Source organism: Cryphonectria parasitica (assembly GCF_011745365.1).
Source record: "Cryphonectria parasitica EP155 unplaced genomic scaffold M406scaffold_1, whole genome shotgun sequence".
NCBI classification, from domain to species: domain Eukaryota; kingdom Fungi; phylum Ascomycota; class Sordariomycetes; order Diaporthales; family Cryphonectriaceae; genus Cryphonectria; species Cryphonectria parasitica.
The window spans coordinates 2,286,200-2,304,075 of record NW_024468909.1 but is presented as its reverse complement, the minus strand read 5'-3'; the positions used below and the strand labels follow the sequence as shown (position 1 = coordinate 2,304,075).

The following is a 17,876-nucleotide window of genomic DNA, read 5'->3' as shown; positions in this document are numbered from 1 at the left end:
GAGACAGGGAGCCTTCCGAGATCTTGTCTGAAGAAAAAGAACAGAGTATGAGAGGGTACTACGTCAGAATTCCAGATAAGTTTATATGGCTGAAAAGTTATAGGGTTAGGGTCACACAAGCTGCTTCGACGTATGCACAAGATTGTACATATGTAGCATATGAGAAGTGTTAGATCGCTTAAGATTGTGGCAGCTCAGGTTCCGGAATCTTGCTTATACATCAGTGCGTGATTGTTACTATTAAATCATGCACATTCATTCCACTCACTCGCTATGTCAAATACTCATTAAAGATGTCCGAATGTGATATTACACTGTACTTAAAGCCACTGACGGCTAAACCACTCGTACCTGCCTTCATTCATAGCACATATCACTCTATGTATCGCCATTGAGCAGGATAAAGTAGAGAGAGAAAAGTGAGAAACATCCAAGGAAAAGGTACACTGCTTTCTATCTGCTCGTCAGTCGTAGTCGTCGTCTTCATACAGCCGTCTGCGGTCCATATCAGACCTCTGCCAGTACCCACTGGAACCCGCTGACACAGACATCTGCGAAAGATGGCACCCCATGTCGTAATCATCCATGCCTCCAGTTACAAAGGATTGCTCTGACGACAGATTCAAGATCCGATCAGGATATCGGCCCTCTGCAGTAATTAACTCCGTCAGCTGCGGGGTGCATCGAGCCGGACTCGTCATCATCAACTTGAATATGGCTGGCAGTTGGCTGTCTTCGACGATCTCCTGCAGATATCCCAGGACTACCTCGAGATCATAGGCCGAGTCCTCGCTGTCGAACAGCGTAATGGAGTCAATAACGCAGTACACCTGAGTGCTCGGCTGGAACTGGTCGAGAAGCGACTGCAGTGTGCGGCAGAGGATTTCCAGGTCCTGATCCTCGATGGCTTTCACATCGGCTCGGTCGTTGAGAAAGTCCAAGCTGAGAAGACCGTCTCGTCGTAGATATGTAAATACTTGCATTATAAGTGACCGGACCAGCCCTGTCGGTCCTGGGCTCGGATCTCGAGAATTGATATGCAGGCCGCAGAAAAAGTGAAGAACCACGTGCCCACGGCGAAGATTGGTCAGACTTGAAACGAGGGTTGCGCATAAAACAGACATGGCCGTGATATGCTGCATGCCTGTATCTGGCAGATTGGCAAGGATAAGGAGAAGGTCTGGGTACGAGCCATTCATCCAGCTGAGGAATCGGTTTTGTTGAAGTAGGGACTGCACCCGGCTCTGAGTCCTGGCGTTGAAGTTACCTCGAAACATAGAGACCGCATCCCAATCGCTGTCTGGTTGGAGAGTAAAGCCCTCGACGTCGGGTAGGCCAACCTCGCTGTTGGGCAGATCCGCAATTGCCTCGCAGAACTGCTCTTCATTGATCACCGCACCTCTTCTGCGTCTGGGGGAACGTCTTGGTTCGCGATCGGTAATGGCCTGGATGTGAACATCCTCTGGATTTGACAGTGTTAACAGTATAAAAAGAAAAAAAACTAAATGTCGGGCAGGATAATATACTTTGGTTTGATATCAGGACGTCGATGAACTTGTTCAGAAGCCGAGCCTCCCATTCCGCCGATAGTTCATTCGAGGCGGTCGCTACATGGGCCTCCGCAAGTGCCTGCTTCTTATTCCATAGCTTCTCGAGAATGTCTGGGAGTTCTTCAATCTTCTGGCCCTGATCCTTGAACATATCTCGTTGCTCTTCGACAATTGTCTTGACGCCTCGGATATCCCCTCCTTGTAAGTCGATCTTGTTGCTTATCCCAGTTACCTTGACAGCCGTGTACTTCATCGCCCTATTTGTGATCTCGACTGCATCATCTCGAGCTGTGTTCAAGGCAGTCTGGAGTGCTTGGGTCTTCTCAGACATTAGGTGCAGAACGGAGTCAACATCGGGGCGTTTTGTTTTCTGGGTCAGTTTCTTTTTCAGCCCCCTCCCTAGTCAAGGGTCAGTGAATATTCATGGTGCCCCGTCAACCTTCAGAATGATGAACAGACGTACAAAACTGCTCCTTTTCCGCAGTGAGGATGATCATATCATTCACCGAATCGACAATGGCCTTATAGAGCTCGTCTAGAGCGGCAGCAACGTCTGGGTGTGATCGAAAACTCCCTTTCAAGGGGTTCGCTGAAGTCATGGCATCCCGAATCTTCTCAAAAGCCTGTGATATATTTTCCCGCTTCTCAACCGATTTAGCGGCCAACTGGTGCGCATCATGTCAGCTGTCACCCATGCGGTGAATGCCAGCCTTGACACAAAGTTAACGACGACGCTTACTTTGAACAGAACTGCAACACCAGTCTTCACGACTGCCAGACCATACTCGTTTGGTATTACTTCGATCCAAGGATCTATGACCTTGGATGCACCGCCGATTCCATACCAGATCCGACGCCAGGTCTCTTTGCCCTGCTGTGCATATTCCTCTTCGGTTGTGAGGACCTTTTGCGTGAGATCGTCCCAGTCCTTGCATGTCGTCACAACAGCCTTCTGTAGCCCAAGTACCGCGGGCAAGGTTGCGGTTAAGGCTGCCTCCAAGGCCGCCAGCGATATCTGTAGTTGTCTATGAACGTCAGTGAATCTCTGGCTTGGCGTATGGATTGATCGATGCAGAAATCACCAACCTTTGGGTCACTGACCCGCCGGCTGGGACAAAGCAACCCTTATCAGCGTCGTATGGGGGTGCCTTTGGGACTATCTGGCGAAGTTCCTGAGCCTCGTCGGACTGGATGAATTCGGCTGTGACTGCTCTCTCGGGCGGGCCAGGATTTGTCCAATCCAGTGCCATTGTGACTGAGCTTGTCAAACCTCAGGTCAAAGTGCTTTGTCCACCAACAAGGCAGGTATAGAGGCTGACTGGAACCTTCCGAAGCCGACGACGAACAAGATCTCTAAGTCAATCGATTGCTGACCCCCGCGTCTGCTAGCGCTCGTAAAACATGCGCACATCCCTGAGACCTTTGCGCATTACCTGTTACCGAAGAGAAAAGTCTAGGTAAATATGTGCATAGAGGGGCGGCAAGGGTACATGTATAGCAGATCGTGCCTTAGCCGGAAAAGAATTGCATGAATGAAGTGTGGACGCATGACGACCTCAACTGTTAGCTGGGTACAAAGTTGAGTGGATTGTTGCTTACTGATAACCTGCGGTTAATGTTCGCCGTGGGGTGGTAAAAGTCATCATTTCCGCCAATTATCTTCTGCTTGTCCATAGTGGTTGCATCGCCAGGCGTTTTCAGCTAAGCCATTCATGTATGTTCAATCAGCCGCAATGTGACTCCTCATGCAAGCATGGGGCTCCTGGCGGTTCGGAGTTAACCAAAGTAATTGGCCAAACATGCTGGGTCCTAGTTATTTATCCAGCTGCCGTAAGAAAAAGAAGGGGAAACTGGGTTGCGAATGAGGCTGAGAGAGGGGATTGCGGCTCATTCCTTCCCGCTGTGCAAAGCCCTTGGTCTAAACCTCGCAGTCGCGACTTGCGCAACACTCACTTACCACTTGTGATCAACCGTCTGCATCTTTGAAAGCTGGCATCCCCGATATACATCAATCATGGAAACTGAAGAGCGTTCTATTGCTACGACGCTGGCCGTGCCTGAGGAGAGTGTTGACGTACCTGATGATCCGTCAGAGCCATCGAGACCTGCCAGCATTTCGGAGAGGAGCGAGGAACCGACTGGAGGCAGCATCAACAGCAGCGATCCTCACTTGGCGCGTGGCCTCATGGGGACCACCGAGGATGCCCAAGACGATGATGACCAGACCGTCAACCAAGATGGCACCCGTGAGTCTCACGATGCTTCTGATAGAAGAGACTCTCCAGACAGTGAGGACAGCGAAGAAGAAGACAGGTCTGAGTGGGTCAGAAAGCAGCCAAAAGTTACCAAAGTTAGGTGGAGCAACTACGAGGCCTTCATGAATCGTTTCTCTCGTGATGAAGGATTCGATATCATAGAAGTTCTTGCGGGACACGCAGATGCGATGAGCAAGGAAATATCCCAAGAAAACGCAAGGCGCCGCCGCAAAAAGCAGACTCCATCACTGCTCAGGCACCCAGACGGCAATGAATACAAGTTCATTCATCAAGTGAGGATCCAGTCACCAGCCATCCTCCATATCCTGAGTCGTTTGACGGCTCAAGATGACTGGAGCATCGACGAGCCAGTTACTTTTTTGCGACCCTTCCAGACCCTCTACTACTCCTTTCCGCTTGCGAAGCAGTCTCTAGAAGTTCTCAAACGTCGAGCCAACACGCCTCAGACTCTTGACCCAGACACACCTAGTACAATAGGCCCGTTGCCGAGTAGAACGACAGCCTCGGCTCAAAAAGACGAAAGTGAAGATCCCTTACACAGGCTGTGCATGCCATCCGACGTGGATCTAGAGGACATCGTCTTTGGCCTCCCTGATTTGCACTCCGGCGTGGAGCACATGCAACTCTATATAGACTTTGTGGAGAAACATGTCGTCCCTATGTGGACCGAGGCCGCCGGAACAACCAGACAAAAAGTGCGGTTCTCGGACTTGCCCATGTATTTCAGGCCTGGAGACATCCTATACGAGCCGCAGGAGACCAACGAGGACAAAGACAAGGCTGGCAAGGCTGGTTCCTACCATTCTACGACCGGCGGGCTGGCTGTTTTCCAGAGTTACTGGAAGTTATGTGATGCATACATGGAAGAGATGGAATTAGATCCACCAAAGGACAATGCCCCCGGTGTCACGCGGCTGGCATTTTCTCTGGATCATTTTCACATCGATTTCGACGGTGAAAAGTACGGACCCATTCCTGCGGTAGTAAACATATACGAGTACGAAGGGGAAAAGGACATTCGAACCTTGACAATGTACCCATTACGATTCAGAGACGACGAAGCCGACATCCGCAGTAAGCTCACGACGCGGGCTGAGAATTTCCTCTTCTTTGTGCAACAAAAGCACCTGTATTACGACGGATGGACGTTGATCCATAGCACCTATCCATCAGGCAAGCATGGAATCAAGTCTTCAGATTCTGAAAAGGTCCGGGAGGACCAGGTAGTGGAGCATGTCGAGGGTGAAATTATGGTTGACTTCAAAGAGGGCTTCCAGTCCGGCGCCGAATTCGTCAAGCCCCAATTGGCCCTACCAGCGGATTTCGAAGGCAATGCTTCGTCGCCGAACGTCATGCCTACCATCATTTGGTGGTCTGATAGAACACGCTCGAAAATGCAGGGATACATAAGGGCGACGATAGAGACGGTCGGGCGTTTTAGTATTCTGCAGTCCCATCGCATGGTGCAGAAAGACAGAGTCTTAAAGGTCTTTGAGGAAACTGAGAGGGTTTTCGACTTTGGTATGTATTTTTGTGGCCCAAACTACGGTATCATTATGATAGGACAAAGGTCTCACTGAAATTCAAATTGTTTCAATAGATTCGGACCACAAGCTTCTTTTCCCTCAGCGCCTGATCGCATATTCCTTTCGAGCCCGCAAATTCTTCGTCGCCAACGTTGACTCTATAAGCGTCATTTCTACTCCCAAGAACTCTTTCAGGGATTTGAAAGTCGACATCGAACACAAACGTATCCTGGAGTCCCTCGTGGGAAGCCATTTCCAAAAGCAGGATACTCGTCGACAGAATAAAGACGCCGTTCTGGATCAGGATTTCATCCGCGGCAAAGGTTCCGGTCTTGTGATTCTTCTCCACGGAGTGCCTGGTGTGGGAAAGACTACCACCGCCGAGGCTGTGGCTCTGACCAATCGCAAGCCGCTCTTCGCGCTTACATCTGGGGATTTGGGTTCGACGCCGAAGGACGTCGAGAAAGCACTTCGGGAAACATTCCGTCTTGCTACGCTATGGGACTGTGTTTTGCTGTTGGATGAGGCTGATCTGTTCCTCGCCAAGAGGGACGTTGGAGACTTGGTGCGAAACTCCCTGGTGTCTGGTCAGTAATATCAAAGCCTTTCGCCAAGCCGAAAGTATAACAGCCACTGATCTCTATTCTTCGCAGTGTTCCTTCGGGTGCTCGACTACTACGACGGCGTCCTGTTCCTGACAACGAACCGAGTGGGGACTGTCGATGAAGCATTTCGGTCGAGAATTCACCTCACACTGTATTATCCTCCTCTCAAAAGAAAGCAGACTATGGAGATATTCAAACTCAATATTCAAAGGGTCAAGGAGATTGAAAATTCCAGGGCAGAGCTTCACAAGCGTCAAGGGGAAGACAACTCGAACTTCGTACCCATCGAGATCGACGAGAACAGTATACTTGACTTCGCGATACAACATTGGGAAGAAACGCGCGTGCGACGTGACCGACGAGTAAGCAGAGATCTGCTTATAATCTTTGCTTCCATCTTTGTTGCTAATACCCTTGCTTCGTTAGTGGAACGGCAGGCAAATCCGCAACGCCTTCCAAGTAGCATACTCTTTGGTGCACTTCAGCCGGCTTAACTCGACCAGACCCGAACATCACGAACACGAGGAAGACTATGATGATGATGTTTCTGACGATGATGAAGATTACAACTACGGCGGTGGCGAGGAAAACGCTCCAGACTACCTATCGCCTCGCTCCAAAGGAAAAGATATAGAGATAACAGCAGCAGCCTCGCCCAGCCAGGACAAGAACAAAGGCAAACTCGATAGTTACCAGTTCAAGATCGTCGCACGGTCCATCCGACGCTTTGATGACTACCTCGAGTTCACACGCGGACGAGACTCGGACTATGCCAAGGTCATGCTCTTGCGCAGGGATGACTTCGTAGGCTCGGACGATGAATGGGAGGATACGTCGCTGCGGGCTGGTAGGCGCTTCCTCGGTGGGCATCCGTCGCGATTCACCCCTGGCAGAGCCCAGAACCGGTCATCTGTGCCTCCGGAATACGTGAGTACGCCATCCGACCGCGGCGGAAGGATGCGTCGGGGCCCTATTGAGGAGAGATGGGAGCGGCCGAGAGGAGGCGATAGACGGGCCACTAAGTCGGATGATCTTGATGAGGAGGAGTATGTAGAGGAGACACCGTTGAGCCGACGTAGACGAGGAGCCCCGGCTGCGGGTACTACTAGGAACAGAGGGCAGCGTGGATATGATGATGAGGAAGAGGATTATGATAACCATGGCAGATATCGAAAGTAAGCACATGCGGCGCCGACCCAGTTGGATCGAACCAGGCGAAGCGGCTTCCAGGCCTTAGCCAACAGACGAAAGACGGCACATTTCCTTGCCATTCTGGTAGAACACGTCATTTATAGAATAGATCATGTAACGAGAGTCGTTGTATGAAGTAAGGTGGCTTGAAGAATGTCCGCAAGTGGTGATGTTGATTTCACCAGTAGAAAAAGCCCATGTGCCTTTCGTCAATTGATGTCATCTTGTGCAGCGTGCAAGCCATTGTGACGTAAATGAATTTGACAGCTGTAGCAGATATAGACCGAGGTTTATGGGCCTCCATCAATGTGATCTCAACTGAAATTGTGGTCCTCGAAAATGAGTCCTTTGCGCATGAATTGCGATAGTATCTGAGAAAAGAAGGAAAATACACTATCTAAGCAGCTCACTCAGGTTTGTAAATGACAAGAAAGATATGAGGGTTAGGGTAATAGGTGACCAGCCCCTTTCTACCGACAGTGGTCCCATTCCTTCCTAATTCACAGACAATAGTTTGATTATGTAAACAGAAAAGAGCCAGCATCCATTCACCCTTCTGTGGGTATGTCCCTGTAATTTTATCACATTTCCCTCCAACCAACTCATCCATCCAGACACCGTTCGCATACACATGAGCAAACAACAGCATTGAGGAGCCAGGACTAAAGGCCATGTCTTTTTCTCCCCACCTCGAGGGGCTGACCAAGATCGTCCTCAACAATCTCGAGAACCAGCAAGATTGGACAGACGTCACAGCCCACAACAACCCTTCCCAGACACGACCTCTCATCTCAGGCTTGTCGCCTCGCCGCATGTACGTCCACCCAGACGAGCAGATCGAGATCATCAAGGCGGAGAAGTCTTCTGGGAAAGCCATCCCTCAGGAGGCCGAGTACGAATGGGTGCTGCCCGTTCACCTCTCCGAGAAGATGAGTCTGCGCGCGTTTGCCGCCGTCTTGGACTCGGTCGACGCGCTGCCGCCTGCTGCCAAGGCCAGAGAGGACCTGACTGGTACTTGTCCCGAGTGGAAGAAGTGGCGGGGCTCCAAGCGCGGCAAGAGGGTGCTCATGGCTGTGGTCCATGATGACTCGACGATTGTCTACTACATGATGCACGATGGGATCGTCAAGCCGAGGCAGAATTAACCATTCGGGCGGCTGCTGCGAGATCTGTCGCATTCTGAACTACTGTCATCTCACAGAGCTATACTATGGACGGTTTTTGACACCTTGACTACATCATGAAGTTGACTACGCCTTGGAGAAGATTCATCCCGTTCGTCAAGGTTTGAAGATTACCTTGTGCACCTTCATCTGGTCGAAAAGTTCATAGCCTTCGACGGCTTCCTCCAATGGCATGATCTTGTCAAACATGAAGCTGTGGCTGGTTAGCCAGGCTTTCTTGAACCACTACTGGGGACACATGGAGACGTACCTCAACTTGTCCTGCTGCTTGGCCAACACTGCCAGCGCCTCGGGGAACAGCGACCGCACAGGGCATCGGCCCATGGAAAGGCGGAGGTTCTTGCTGCACTGGTTTAGCACGATGGACCTCGAAGCATGCTACAAGGTCAAACTCACTTATACGCGTCATTTCCAGTCCATGGAATCTGTTCAGAACCCGTCAGTCAATGAGGCACCAAGGCACGTCTCAAAAATGCGTCACTCACCTCCGCGTTATGCACACCGATACTCGAAATCACACCCCAAGGTCTGATCAGGTCAAATGCCGTCCGTAGCGCCGGACTCAATCCCACAACCTCGATCACGGCATCCGCGCCCCTGCCCTCGGTCGCGCCCCTGACCCGCTCAAACATGCCCTCCTTGTCCGTCATGAAGTTCAGCGGCTCCGCCCCTGCCTGCCTCGCCTGCTCCAGCCGGCTCTCTACACTGTCCACGGCAAACAGGTGCTTCGGCTTGTACTCGAGCGCGGCGATGATGGCACAGATGCCGACGGGCCCACATCCGATGACCACGACGGTGCCGTTCTCGATCTCACCGGGCGAGAGCCGGGAGAAGGCATTCTTGGCGCCGAAATAGCCGGTGGGGAAGATGTCTGCCATCAGCACGAGGCATTGGTCCTGGATCTCGGAAGGGGCCCTCATCACGGTGCCATCTGCGTTGGGAACACGGACGTACTCGGCCTGTCCGCCATCTCTGAAGAAAACGTATCTCATCAGCACAGCTGGCTAGTTGTACAAAAGCACGAGGTTGTTGGAGGGCTGGTTCGACTCACAGCTTTGGGCAGCCGAAAAGAAGGGACTCGACGCAGCGGGACGAGTATCCGTTTTGGCAGTAGAAGCATTTCCCACTGCACGAATAAGACCATATCAGCTACCGACACAATCTCTTGTCAACGTCTCAGGTTCTATTTTCATGCTTACCATGTTGTTGTGAACGGGGAGACAATCTTGTCTCCCGTCTTGATAGTCTTTACGTTCTCGCCTGCCTCCACGACGATACCAGTGAACTCATGGCCCCTGTGTATGGCATTAGAAAGGAACCCAGTCACAACCCGCGAGCGAGAAATTGCTTACATTATAAAGCCCGTGTCGGATGGCTGGTGACCTCTGAAGACGTGCAGCTCACTTTGCGCCGAATTGTCCAGCGTCAGCACAACATGCTCCAACACCCCACGATCTGGCGCGGGAGGAGAGCGGGGTTGAGAGCACAACAACGTACGATCCACACAGGGCGGTAGCCTGCACTTTCACGATGATGTCGCCGGGGCTCTGCACTGCTCACAAGTCAGGCTTTCGTTTCGTCTCAGCACCACGAGAACGGGGGTGAATGGCTTACACTTCGGAACCGGCCGTTCCTGGATCGAAACCTTGTACGGGCCATCGAAGACGACGGCCTTCATGGTGGTCTTTTCAGCCATTGCTGTCTGTGCCTTGAGCGCCGCTTGCTCCTCGTTTGTTCTTGATGATACGAATGTGAAAACCGATGAGCAGCTGTGGTGAATTTTTCTTCTTTTTTGTGATAACTCTTGTTCCAGCTTCCGGCTTTTGGCCGCCGCACGCACTGGTCCTCTTTTTTTTACTTGAAATTTTTGGCGCAGGTTTATCTGGAGAACCTCTCCTCCTGATCTGATCCGGCATCTCCACAGTTTACATACAGGCCCGCCACATATGCAAAAAAAAACCCCTGCCCCTCTCCTTGGTTTCTGCAGCGTCATACTTCCGCACCGAAAGCCGGGCCTCGGGACGATTCTTAGTCAGGAATCCGGCACCGGACTGTGTGGGGAACCAATTGGGTTGCCGAAACGGGTAACTTATACAGGGTATGCCGAGGCAGAGCCTTTGCTCGTATTGAAGTAACGAGTTGCTTCTTATTTTGGGGGTAGAAAGAGGTTGAGAAAGGGTGGACTATGAGACAAATTAAAGAAGAGGGAGAGGAGGAGGAGTAGGAAGAGAGAGAATTTAAAAATTCATATTTTTTTTATAATAATAAAAAAACAAGAAGAAAAAGAAGGTAAAGTAGTTTCCTTTTTGTTTGGTACTCTGCTCTTCAAATTCATCACCATCCCAGATGTTAGGAAAGGGGGGGCAGAAGGAATACTCAGCCCCAAAATTCATGGCAAGAAATAAAGTATTCAGATGACAACGACATAGCCCACACATGGACAAAATTTCCACCTCAGCACCAGTCCAGCACGCTCTTATCGCACTGCAAAATCTTCTTATCCTCCTCCGTGTACACATCCGCCTCCGCCGGGTTTGGGTCCGGCCAGTGTGTAGGCTGCGGGTCGCCAGGCGGCACCGTCATGGTGATGGCGTTCAGCGCGCCGCACGTCACCTCGTCCGTGCACTCAAAGTGCTCGACGCGGTGCTCCTCGGCCCAGGTGCGCACGCGGTCGTAGCTGCGGCACGTGTGCGGGGTCTTGAACATGGGCGTGATCTCGCCGTTTTTCAGCTCGGGCTTGGACCAGAAGGGGATCGGGGTTATGTCGGCGTGGCACATGGTGGCCTTGCGGATAGCGTCGACGCAGTGGACTGGTTTTTCTTAATGTCAGCGGGGGTGATTTTTCAAGGTCTTTTTTCGGTTGGAAGAGCGCTCCTTGAAACTCACTTAGATGGTTTCTCATATTGTTCCTTCCAGCGACCAGATCCGCCATGACACTGTAGTACTCGAACCAAACCAGCTTCCGAAGCACGTTGATGCAGTGGAGCTCGTGGAAGACGCCGAGCCACACGAGCTGAGGGGGGTGGCAGCACCTGTCAGCTTTGTCGATCGAGGAGTAGGAAGAGAGATGAACTCACACTGTTTTCTTCATCACCTGGGATTCTGACTGTGCCATTGGGTATTTGCTCGGCATCCTTGGTTGGAACGGCCGTGAGCCAGTCTTTGATGAGGTACACCACATACAAGTCAGTCAATCCAAATCATTAACGGTGAGATTTTTCTTTCCCGAGGGGAACAAGAAGAAAGAGAAGAGGTAAACGGATACTCACTGTACGATTCATACCACCTGACATCTTGCTCATATGTCGGCTTGTTGTTCCACAGCTCCTGGCCAGGATCGACATCGAAATAAGGAAATGTATACTCGACATACTCCGACATGTTATCATCCACAACCGGTGCTAGAAGGACAGAAATGTCAACATTACTTGACCAGACACTCTTTGGACAGAAGGAGAAAGTCGAATGATTACTCACACCAACCAAAGATCCCATTCTCAGGCATTCCCCGCTTCCCCCCAAACGCAAGAATCATCAACAGCGCACCAAGCAGCCAGAACAAGCTCGCAAACAAATTGATCCGAGCGGTCATCAGCCGTTGCAGCGGCCACAGCGGCCCCGTCTGGTGGCAGACACATTCACATGAGTCCCGCGTCTTCTTCTCGCACGCCGTCAGGTCCGAGTCTCCCGATGGCGACGGCGACGCAAGGAGACGCTCGCTGTCCTTGGCATCATTAGTCGTTGGGAGGGACTGGTGCCGCAGGCCAGCTTGAATGAGGGTGCGGCGGGCAGCCTCTTTCAGACTGTCCATGAGTGAGTGAAAGTGACGAGTAGGGGTACTGGGCCGGGAGTAGAGGGTGAATATTGGCTCAGTCAATAGGGACTTGATTTTTTTGATTGCATCTGCCTCAGCCAATTTGATCAACTCGAGTCCAAGTTCGAGGCGGTGCATTGAAATTCTATGAGGCGAGAATTACATTTGAATTGTAATAGCAAGTGGCAACAGCATACTTCCAAGTCCTTTCAGCTTTTGGCCACTATTCAGAACCCAATGGGGACTGGACCTGCTTTGTTTGCTTTTTAACAGGCCACCACCCCACTACAAAAATACAGTACAGCAATTTTGGTCCAGACTTATTGATAAGCTTTAAATAATCGTGGACAATGACGGTCAATTGAAACGGTTGCGTTAATTACTTGGTAATCGCTTGAGACGGCTTGGTGCTCAGTTAATGTGACCGGAAGTGATGCACGCGCCTCAATGAACACCCCTCCCCGCGGAATATAGCTATCAAAAATCACAATTAAGAGGAAAATTATCATCACATTAAATATGCTCCGATCCCTTAAGATAATTATTTGGCCAGCAGCGATTCCCGGCCATCTATATCAACGTTCCTTAGCTTGGCGGACATCCCGAAGCTAGACATACTCATCCCAAATATCACAGTGCACAGATGCTATTACAAGTTTGATTGCAGATGTATCATGTTGAAGACTATCTATCTACTAGGATCTTTTCAGTCTTGACATCCCTTGCAAGCATAAACGCCAAATCATATTGCCTCCCAAAACATCGCAATTTGACGATGCTGTATTAATATTCGTAACTCATAACCATGCTTGCCCAACGCCGTTTGCCTGTGAAGTGAGAGGAAGAGAAACTCAATCGTAGATGTCCTCATCCATGTCGTCCTTGACAATCTCATCCACAGCATCCTCCTCGTCGTCCAGTATCATATCTTCGTCCTCTGTATCGGAATCTGGGTGGTTCGGCAGAACGGTAATCTTGCCATCCACCAGCTCGACGCGCGCCGCTTCGCCGTCCCTGACGTTGTTCCGCAGGATAAGGACCGCGAGGCGGTTGAGGATCTCCTTCTCGATCAGGCGCGACAGTGGACGAGCACCATAGGCTGGGGAGTAGCCAGCATTTCCCAGGTAGTCTTTAGCTTCATCGGATACGGAGATGAAGACATGCCGATCGTTATCTGAGAGGCGCTTCTGGATCTCGCTGATGCGAACATCGACAATCTTGCGAATCTCCCTCCGGGTAAGACGGTTGAATATGACGATCGAGTTGATACGGTTGAGGAACTCGGGCAGGAAGTAGTTCCGCAGAGCGTTCATGACGAGCTCCCGAGTGGTCGGGTCGATCTTGCCGTCCTTTGCGTTGGGGCGGGCGAGGTACTCAGCACCCAGGTTGGAAGTCATGACGACGATGCAGTTCTTGGCGTCGACGACACGTCCTTGGCCATCAGTGATGCGACCGTCGTCCATCAGCTGGAGCAAAACAGTCAGAATCTCCTTGGCCGCCTTCTCGACTTCATCGAAGAGAAGGATAGAGAACGGCTTGCGGCGGAGGGCCTCTGTAAGCTGACCACCGGCATCGTGTCCAACGTATCCAGGGGGGGCACCAATCATTCTGCTGAGGGCATGGCGCTCCTGGTACTCGGACATGTCGAACCGAATCATGGCCTTGGGATCGTCGAAGAGGAATTCCGAGAGAGCCTTGGTCAGCAGCGTCTTGCCTGTTCCAGAAGGACCACAGAACAGGAAGCTTGGGGGCTGGTTGGGGTTGCTCAGGCCGGACCGCTGAAGGCGGATGGCGTTTGAGACGGCCTGAACAGCCTCTTTCTGACCAACGACAACCTTTCCGAGAGCACTCTCCATCTTCAGGAGCTTGTCCTTCTCGGAAGTCTTGAGACGGGTGACGGGTATGCCGGTCCAGCGAGACACGATCTCGTTGATCTGGTCTGGTCCTACGACATCAGTGATCATGGAGCCGCCGTCGCCACCGTTGGCGTGGAGAGCAGCATCGGCGGTAGCCTTCTCCTTCTCCAGTCGCTTGATGTTGGCTTCCTGTTCAGGAATGGCATAGTATTGAAGGTCGGCAGCGCGAGCAGTGTCGCCCATCCGGCTGGCATCCTCCATCTTGACCTTGAGCTGATCGAGCTTCATCTTAGCTTCCTGGATGTCCTTGCCACGCTTTCTCTCGCTCTCGTACTTTTCGCGCAGGGGCCGCAGCTCGTCCTCAACGTTCGCAGCATCCTGCTTGGCTTGTTGAAGGCGCGTCTTGGATGCATCGTCCTTTTCGCGGGATAAGGCGTGAATTTCAATTTTGAGTTGCCGCAGGCGCCGCTCCAGGGAGTCGATGATTTCTGGCTGCGACTCCCGGGCTACCCGGACAGCTGCCGCGGCCTCGTCAATGAGATCAACGGCAGAGTCGGGCAGGCGTCGAGAGGTGAGATACCGGGCAGCAAGGCTGGCAGAAGCGACAATGGCGCTGTCGGCAATAGTGACACCATGGTGGACTTCGTACTTTTCCTTGAGACCTCGAAGGATGGAGACGGTCTCGGGAATCGAGGGCTCCTTGACCAGGACCTGTTGGAATCGACGTTCGAAGGCGGCATCCTTCTCGATGTACTTGCGATACTCGGCGAGAGTGGTGGCACCGATACAGTGGAGTTGGCCTCGGGCCAACATGGGCTTCAAAAGGTTGGCTGCGTCCATGCCGCCCTCACCGGAAGAGCCGGCACCCATGAGCAGGTGAATTTCATCGACGAAAAGAACAATCATATCCTTCGAGTCCTCGATCTCTTTCAACACGCCCTTCATCCTCTCCTCGAACTCGCCTCGGTACTTGGAACCGGCAACCAGGGCACCCACATCGAGCGAGAGCAGCTTGCACTGGGCCAGGTTGTCGGGCACGTCGGCATTGACAATCCGCTGTGCCAAACCCTCCACGACGGTTGTCTTGCCGACACCAGGCTCGCCAATGAGGACGGGGTTGTTCTTGGTACGGCGAGACAAGATTCGGATGACTCGCCGAATCTCCTCTTCACGGCCGATGACGGGGTCGATTTTGCCTTCCCGCGCCATGGCGGTCATGTCGATGGTAAACTTGGCTAGGTTCTCAGATTCCTCCTCAGTGTCGGCGGTCTTGGAGTCCACCCTCTTCGTGCCGCGGATGGTTTGCACGGCATCCTGCACCAATTTTGGTTTGGGAATGTTGGCCTCCTTGAGGCAGTTGGCAATGCCGGCATCCTCAGCAAGCGCCGTGATCAGGTGGTCGACGGCGATGTAGCTATCCTTCTGCACCTTTTGTAGTTCCATTGCCTTACGAAGGACAGTGTTGAAGGTGGGTGCCATGGAGACATTCTCTGGCGGAGGATCTTGGCTGGGCAGGCGGACGAGGGTCTTCTTGAGGGCTCGGTCGAAGAGCTGCGGGTCGCCGTGTGCTCGCTCGACAACTTGCCGCAGGAGGGTGTGCTGGGTGCCCTTAGGACCGTTCTGCTGGTCCTTGGACTGGTCTGGGAGGGGTTCGAGAAGGGCGACAGCCAGGTGGACGGGGAGGAGCTGGCTGTGGGCGTATTGTTCGGCCAAGGCCATGGCATCCTCCAATGCCTTCTTGGCCCTGTCGGTGAATTCCATCTTTGAATTCATGATGGATAGCTTGGTGAAGAAAACAGAAAATTAGAAACGGAATGCGTGGGTATCAAAAACGTTGTTGTCGTGTAATAAAAAAAAAAAAAAGAGTCGGTGAGTGTGACTTGGTTGTACGGAGCAACGATGTGAAACCGTGCTGGTATGGTTTTGGTTTGATTTAGTTTGTGTTGTTTCTTGGAAGAAGAGAGGGGAAATCAAGTGCAGACCCCAAGAGTCAGAATACTTTTATCCTGATTCCCCTGTGGAGCCGTAGACTTGCTGAGAACCTTTTGGACGCGCCTTCATGCAGGTGAGAGTTGGTTCTTGTTGAGGCTAGCATGAGCTGGCACAGGCTGGTTGTTGTGGGATGATTCTGGGAAGGTCACGACGTCACTGGTTGCTTCCAGCACCCAGTGGAAGGATCTGGATGCTTCCAAGCTCGAGCGGTCTTCAGGGGAGCCACAAGGGAAGGTCCAGCCACAGAGAGCGGGGTTAGGTGCGGCTGGACGCCCCCTGCTGCACCCAAAGCCTGCCGCGAGCAAAAGAATTCCTCTCATGGCAGGGGGCAGGGAAGGTTACCCGCTGGCCCAAGCTCCAATGCCTTTTAGCGCAGCGGCTTGCTTAGCTAAGACGAGCCGGGTGGATGGAAATTTGTTCGCGCATTGCGAGAAGCATCGCGACGGCGAGGTTGGACTGCCTGCTGCTCAATCCAGTCCCACCACCCCCCCCACACAGAGCAAGCCGCCATGAACACCTCCTCGCCGACCTCGCTTGTCGGCATACTCGACAGCCTGTCGATAGGCGTCTCCAGGACGAGCATAAGGCAGGCCCATTCCAAGACAAAATTCCGGAGGAAGAAGTACCATCTAGCGGGATTCGGGCGCGGCCATGGAGAGAACATATATGTGTTCAACCACATTGAGAATGGCATGGTGATATACTCACATGAGCCGAGGTTACAAGTACGTCTTTCAACCTCTCCTTCTGAATGCGAGACTGGACTCCAATGGGGCCATTCAATAGCTGTCAACACGTCATGAGCTGACAGCCTATCTTTTCTACAACAGCGCGACTCCCAAAAATACCTCTCACAGATACCCTTCACGGTCAAGAAACAAAAACCACCCGTCATTCGTGAGGACTACTGGCAGCCGCTATGCATGATACGATTCGGGAGCGGTCAGGGCGTCGTGGGCCGGAGCGTCTTCCAGAAGCTGCGCGAGTTTAGGGCTCTCCACGAGCTGGAGTGGGGGTGGCAGGCCAAGGAGTTCCAGAAGCTGAGCCGGAGAGACCGGGGCGAGAAGATTCACAATCAGAAGCCCAATACCGTGGCGGATATAGCGGCGGTGCTGGCAGGCGCCGGGAGAGGCAACCTGATGTGGACGACGGAGCCGGCGAAGGCGATTGAGGGCGAAGTCGACGCTGCGCAGGGTGCTGAGGCGGAGCTGGCGACCATTGACAGCCAAGCGGCACAGGAGTCCGCCCTGGAAGACGATGCGCAGGCCTCCAGTACGGCACCACCCTCAGAGACTGCGGCGCCCAACAAGGCATCCAAGAAGCACAGCAAGCGAGTAGAACCATCAAAGCGACTCCACAAGGCCACCATCTACTGGTCCAACGACGCCGACCTCTTCTGGGCACGGAAGTGGTCCCAAAATGTCGAGCACGAGGTCGGCCTGCCGGACGGCGTCAAGGTCTGGAACTGGCGCACGAAAGAGATCCTGGGACAGGCAGAGGAAGCCCCAGAGGAGCAGTCGGCAGAAGGTGACAAGAGCATCGACAGTACCGCAGAAGCGGGCGCCGGGAATGAAGATGGCAAGGAGGGTGAGGCTGTGGAGAAGCAGGAGCCTGTGGAGCAAAAGAAGGGCTGGTTTGGCTGGCTAGGTGGAAAGTCTATCAATCCCGGCCAGGATGCAAGAGCGTAGATAAATGGCATGAAGCATATTGTCGGGTGGTGCGCTTGTACTATCTATCAAATGAGGCATATCTGCTTTGGGAGTCAAAAAGATGCGCAAGTGGGTTTGGCATTTTATAATCTTGTTTTCTGCGATCAGGTACCGCCTACGGGCAGCAACACGATGTGCTACTCTCATCCTTCCAACTCCGACAATTCTGCACC

The 17,876-nt window shown here is 52.4% G+C and overlaps 6 protein-coding genes across 6 annotated transcripts; 2 read left to right on the top strand and 4 right to left on the bottom strand.

The window, feature by feature from the left end:
* Nucleotides 1-677: 677 nt before the first annotated feature.
* Nucleotides 678-2,373, bottom strand: M406DRAFT_237578 (uncharacterized protein; the record flags this gene model as incomplete). Its single annotated transcript, XM_040916063.1, has 4 exons — nt 678-1,379; nt 1,546-1,949; nt 2,014-2,215; nt 2,290-2,373. Coding segments are annotated over 4 exons (1,392 nt in total), but the record flags the coding sequence as incomplete, so codon positions are not given.
* A 1,461-nt stretch (nt 2,374-3,834) lies between these two features.
* M406DRAFT_216214 (uncharacterized protein) lies at nt 3,835-6,716 on the top strand (the record flags this gene model as incomplete). The annotated part of the gene is made up of 5 exons (XM_040915479.1): nt 3,835-5,347; nt 5,427-5,939; nt 6,006-6,319; nt 6,384-6,431; nt 6,543-6,716. Coding segments are annotated over 5 exons (2,562 nt in total), but the record flags the coding sequence as incomplete, so codon positions are not given.
* A 1,089-nt stretch (nt 6,717-7,805) lies between these two features.
* On the bottom strand, nt 7,806-10,028 carry M406DRAFT_343984 (uncharacterized protein; the record flags this gene model as incomplete). Its single annotated transcript, XM_040921937.1, has 9 exons — nt 7,806-8,525; nt 8,583-8,675; nt 8,729-8,757; nt 8,818-9,304; nt 9,384-9,458; nt 9,532-9,627; nt 9,685-9,735; nt 9,830-9,884; nt 9,947-10,028. 9 exons carry the CDS (start codon nt 10,026-10,028, stop codon nt 8,429-8,431), a joined length of 1,065 nt encoding a protein of 354 aa, XP_040781014.1. The 3' UTR covers nt 7,806-8,428.
* A 758-nt stretch (nt 10,029-10,786) lies between these two features.
* M406DRAFT_325526 (uncharacterized protein) lies at nt 10,787-12,143 on the bottom strand (the record flags this gene model as incomplete). The annotated part of the gene is made up of 5 exons (XM_040919990.1): nt 10,787-11,142; nt 11,219-11,345; nt 11,410-11,492; nt 11,602-11,733; nt 11,810-12,143. The coding sequence occupies 5 exons, from the start codon at nt 12,141-12,143 to the stop codon at nt 10,787-10,789; spliced, it is 1,032 nt and encodes a 343-aa protein (XP_040781013.1).
* A 657-nt stretch (nt 12,144-12,800) lies between these two features.
* M406DRAFT_284577 (P-loop containing nucleoside triphosphate hydrolase protein) lies at nt 12,801-16,065 on the bottom strand. The gene has a single exon (XM_040918575.1). It carries the CDS (start codon nt 15,773-15,775, stop codon nt 12,998-13,000), a length of 2,778 nt encoding a protein of 925 aa, XP_040781012.1. The 5' UTR covers nt 15,776-16,065; the 3' UTR covers nt 12,801-12,997.
* A 422-nt stretch (nt 16,066-16,487) lies between these two features.
* M406DRAFT_320160 (uncharacterized protein) lies at nt 16,488-17,848 on the top strand. The gene is made up of 2 exons (XM_040919355.1): nt 16,488-16,719; nt 16,825-17,848. Exons 1-2 carry the CDS (start codon nt 16,504-16,506, stop codon nt 17,680-17,682), a joined length of 1,074 nt encoding a protein of 357 aa, XP_040781011.1. The 5' UTR covers nt 16,488-16,503; the 3' UTR covers nt 17,683-17,848.
* Nucleotides 17,849-17,876: the final 28 nt, after the last annotated feature.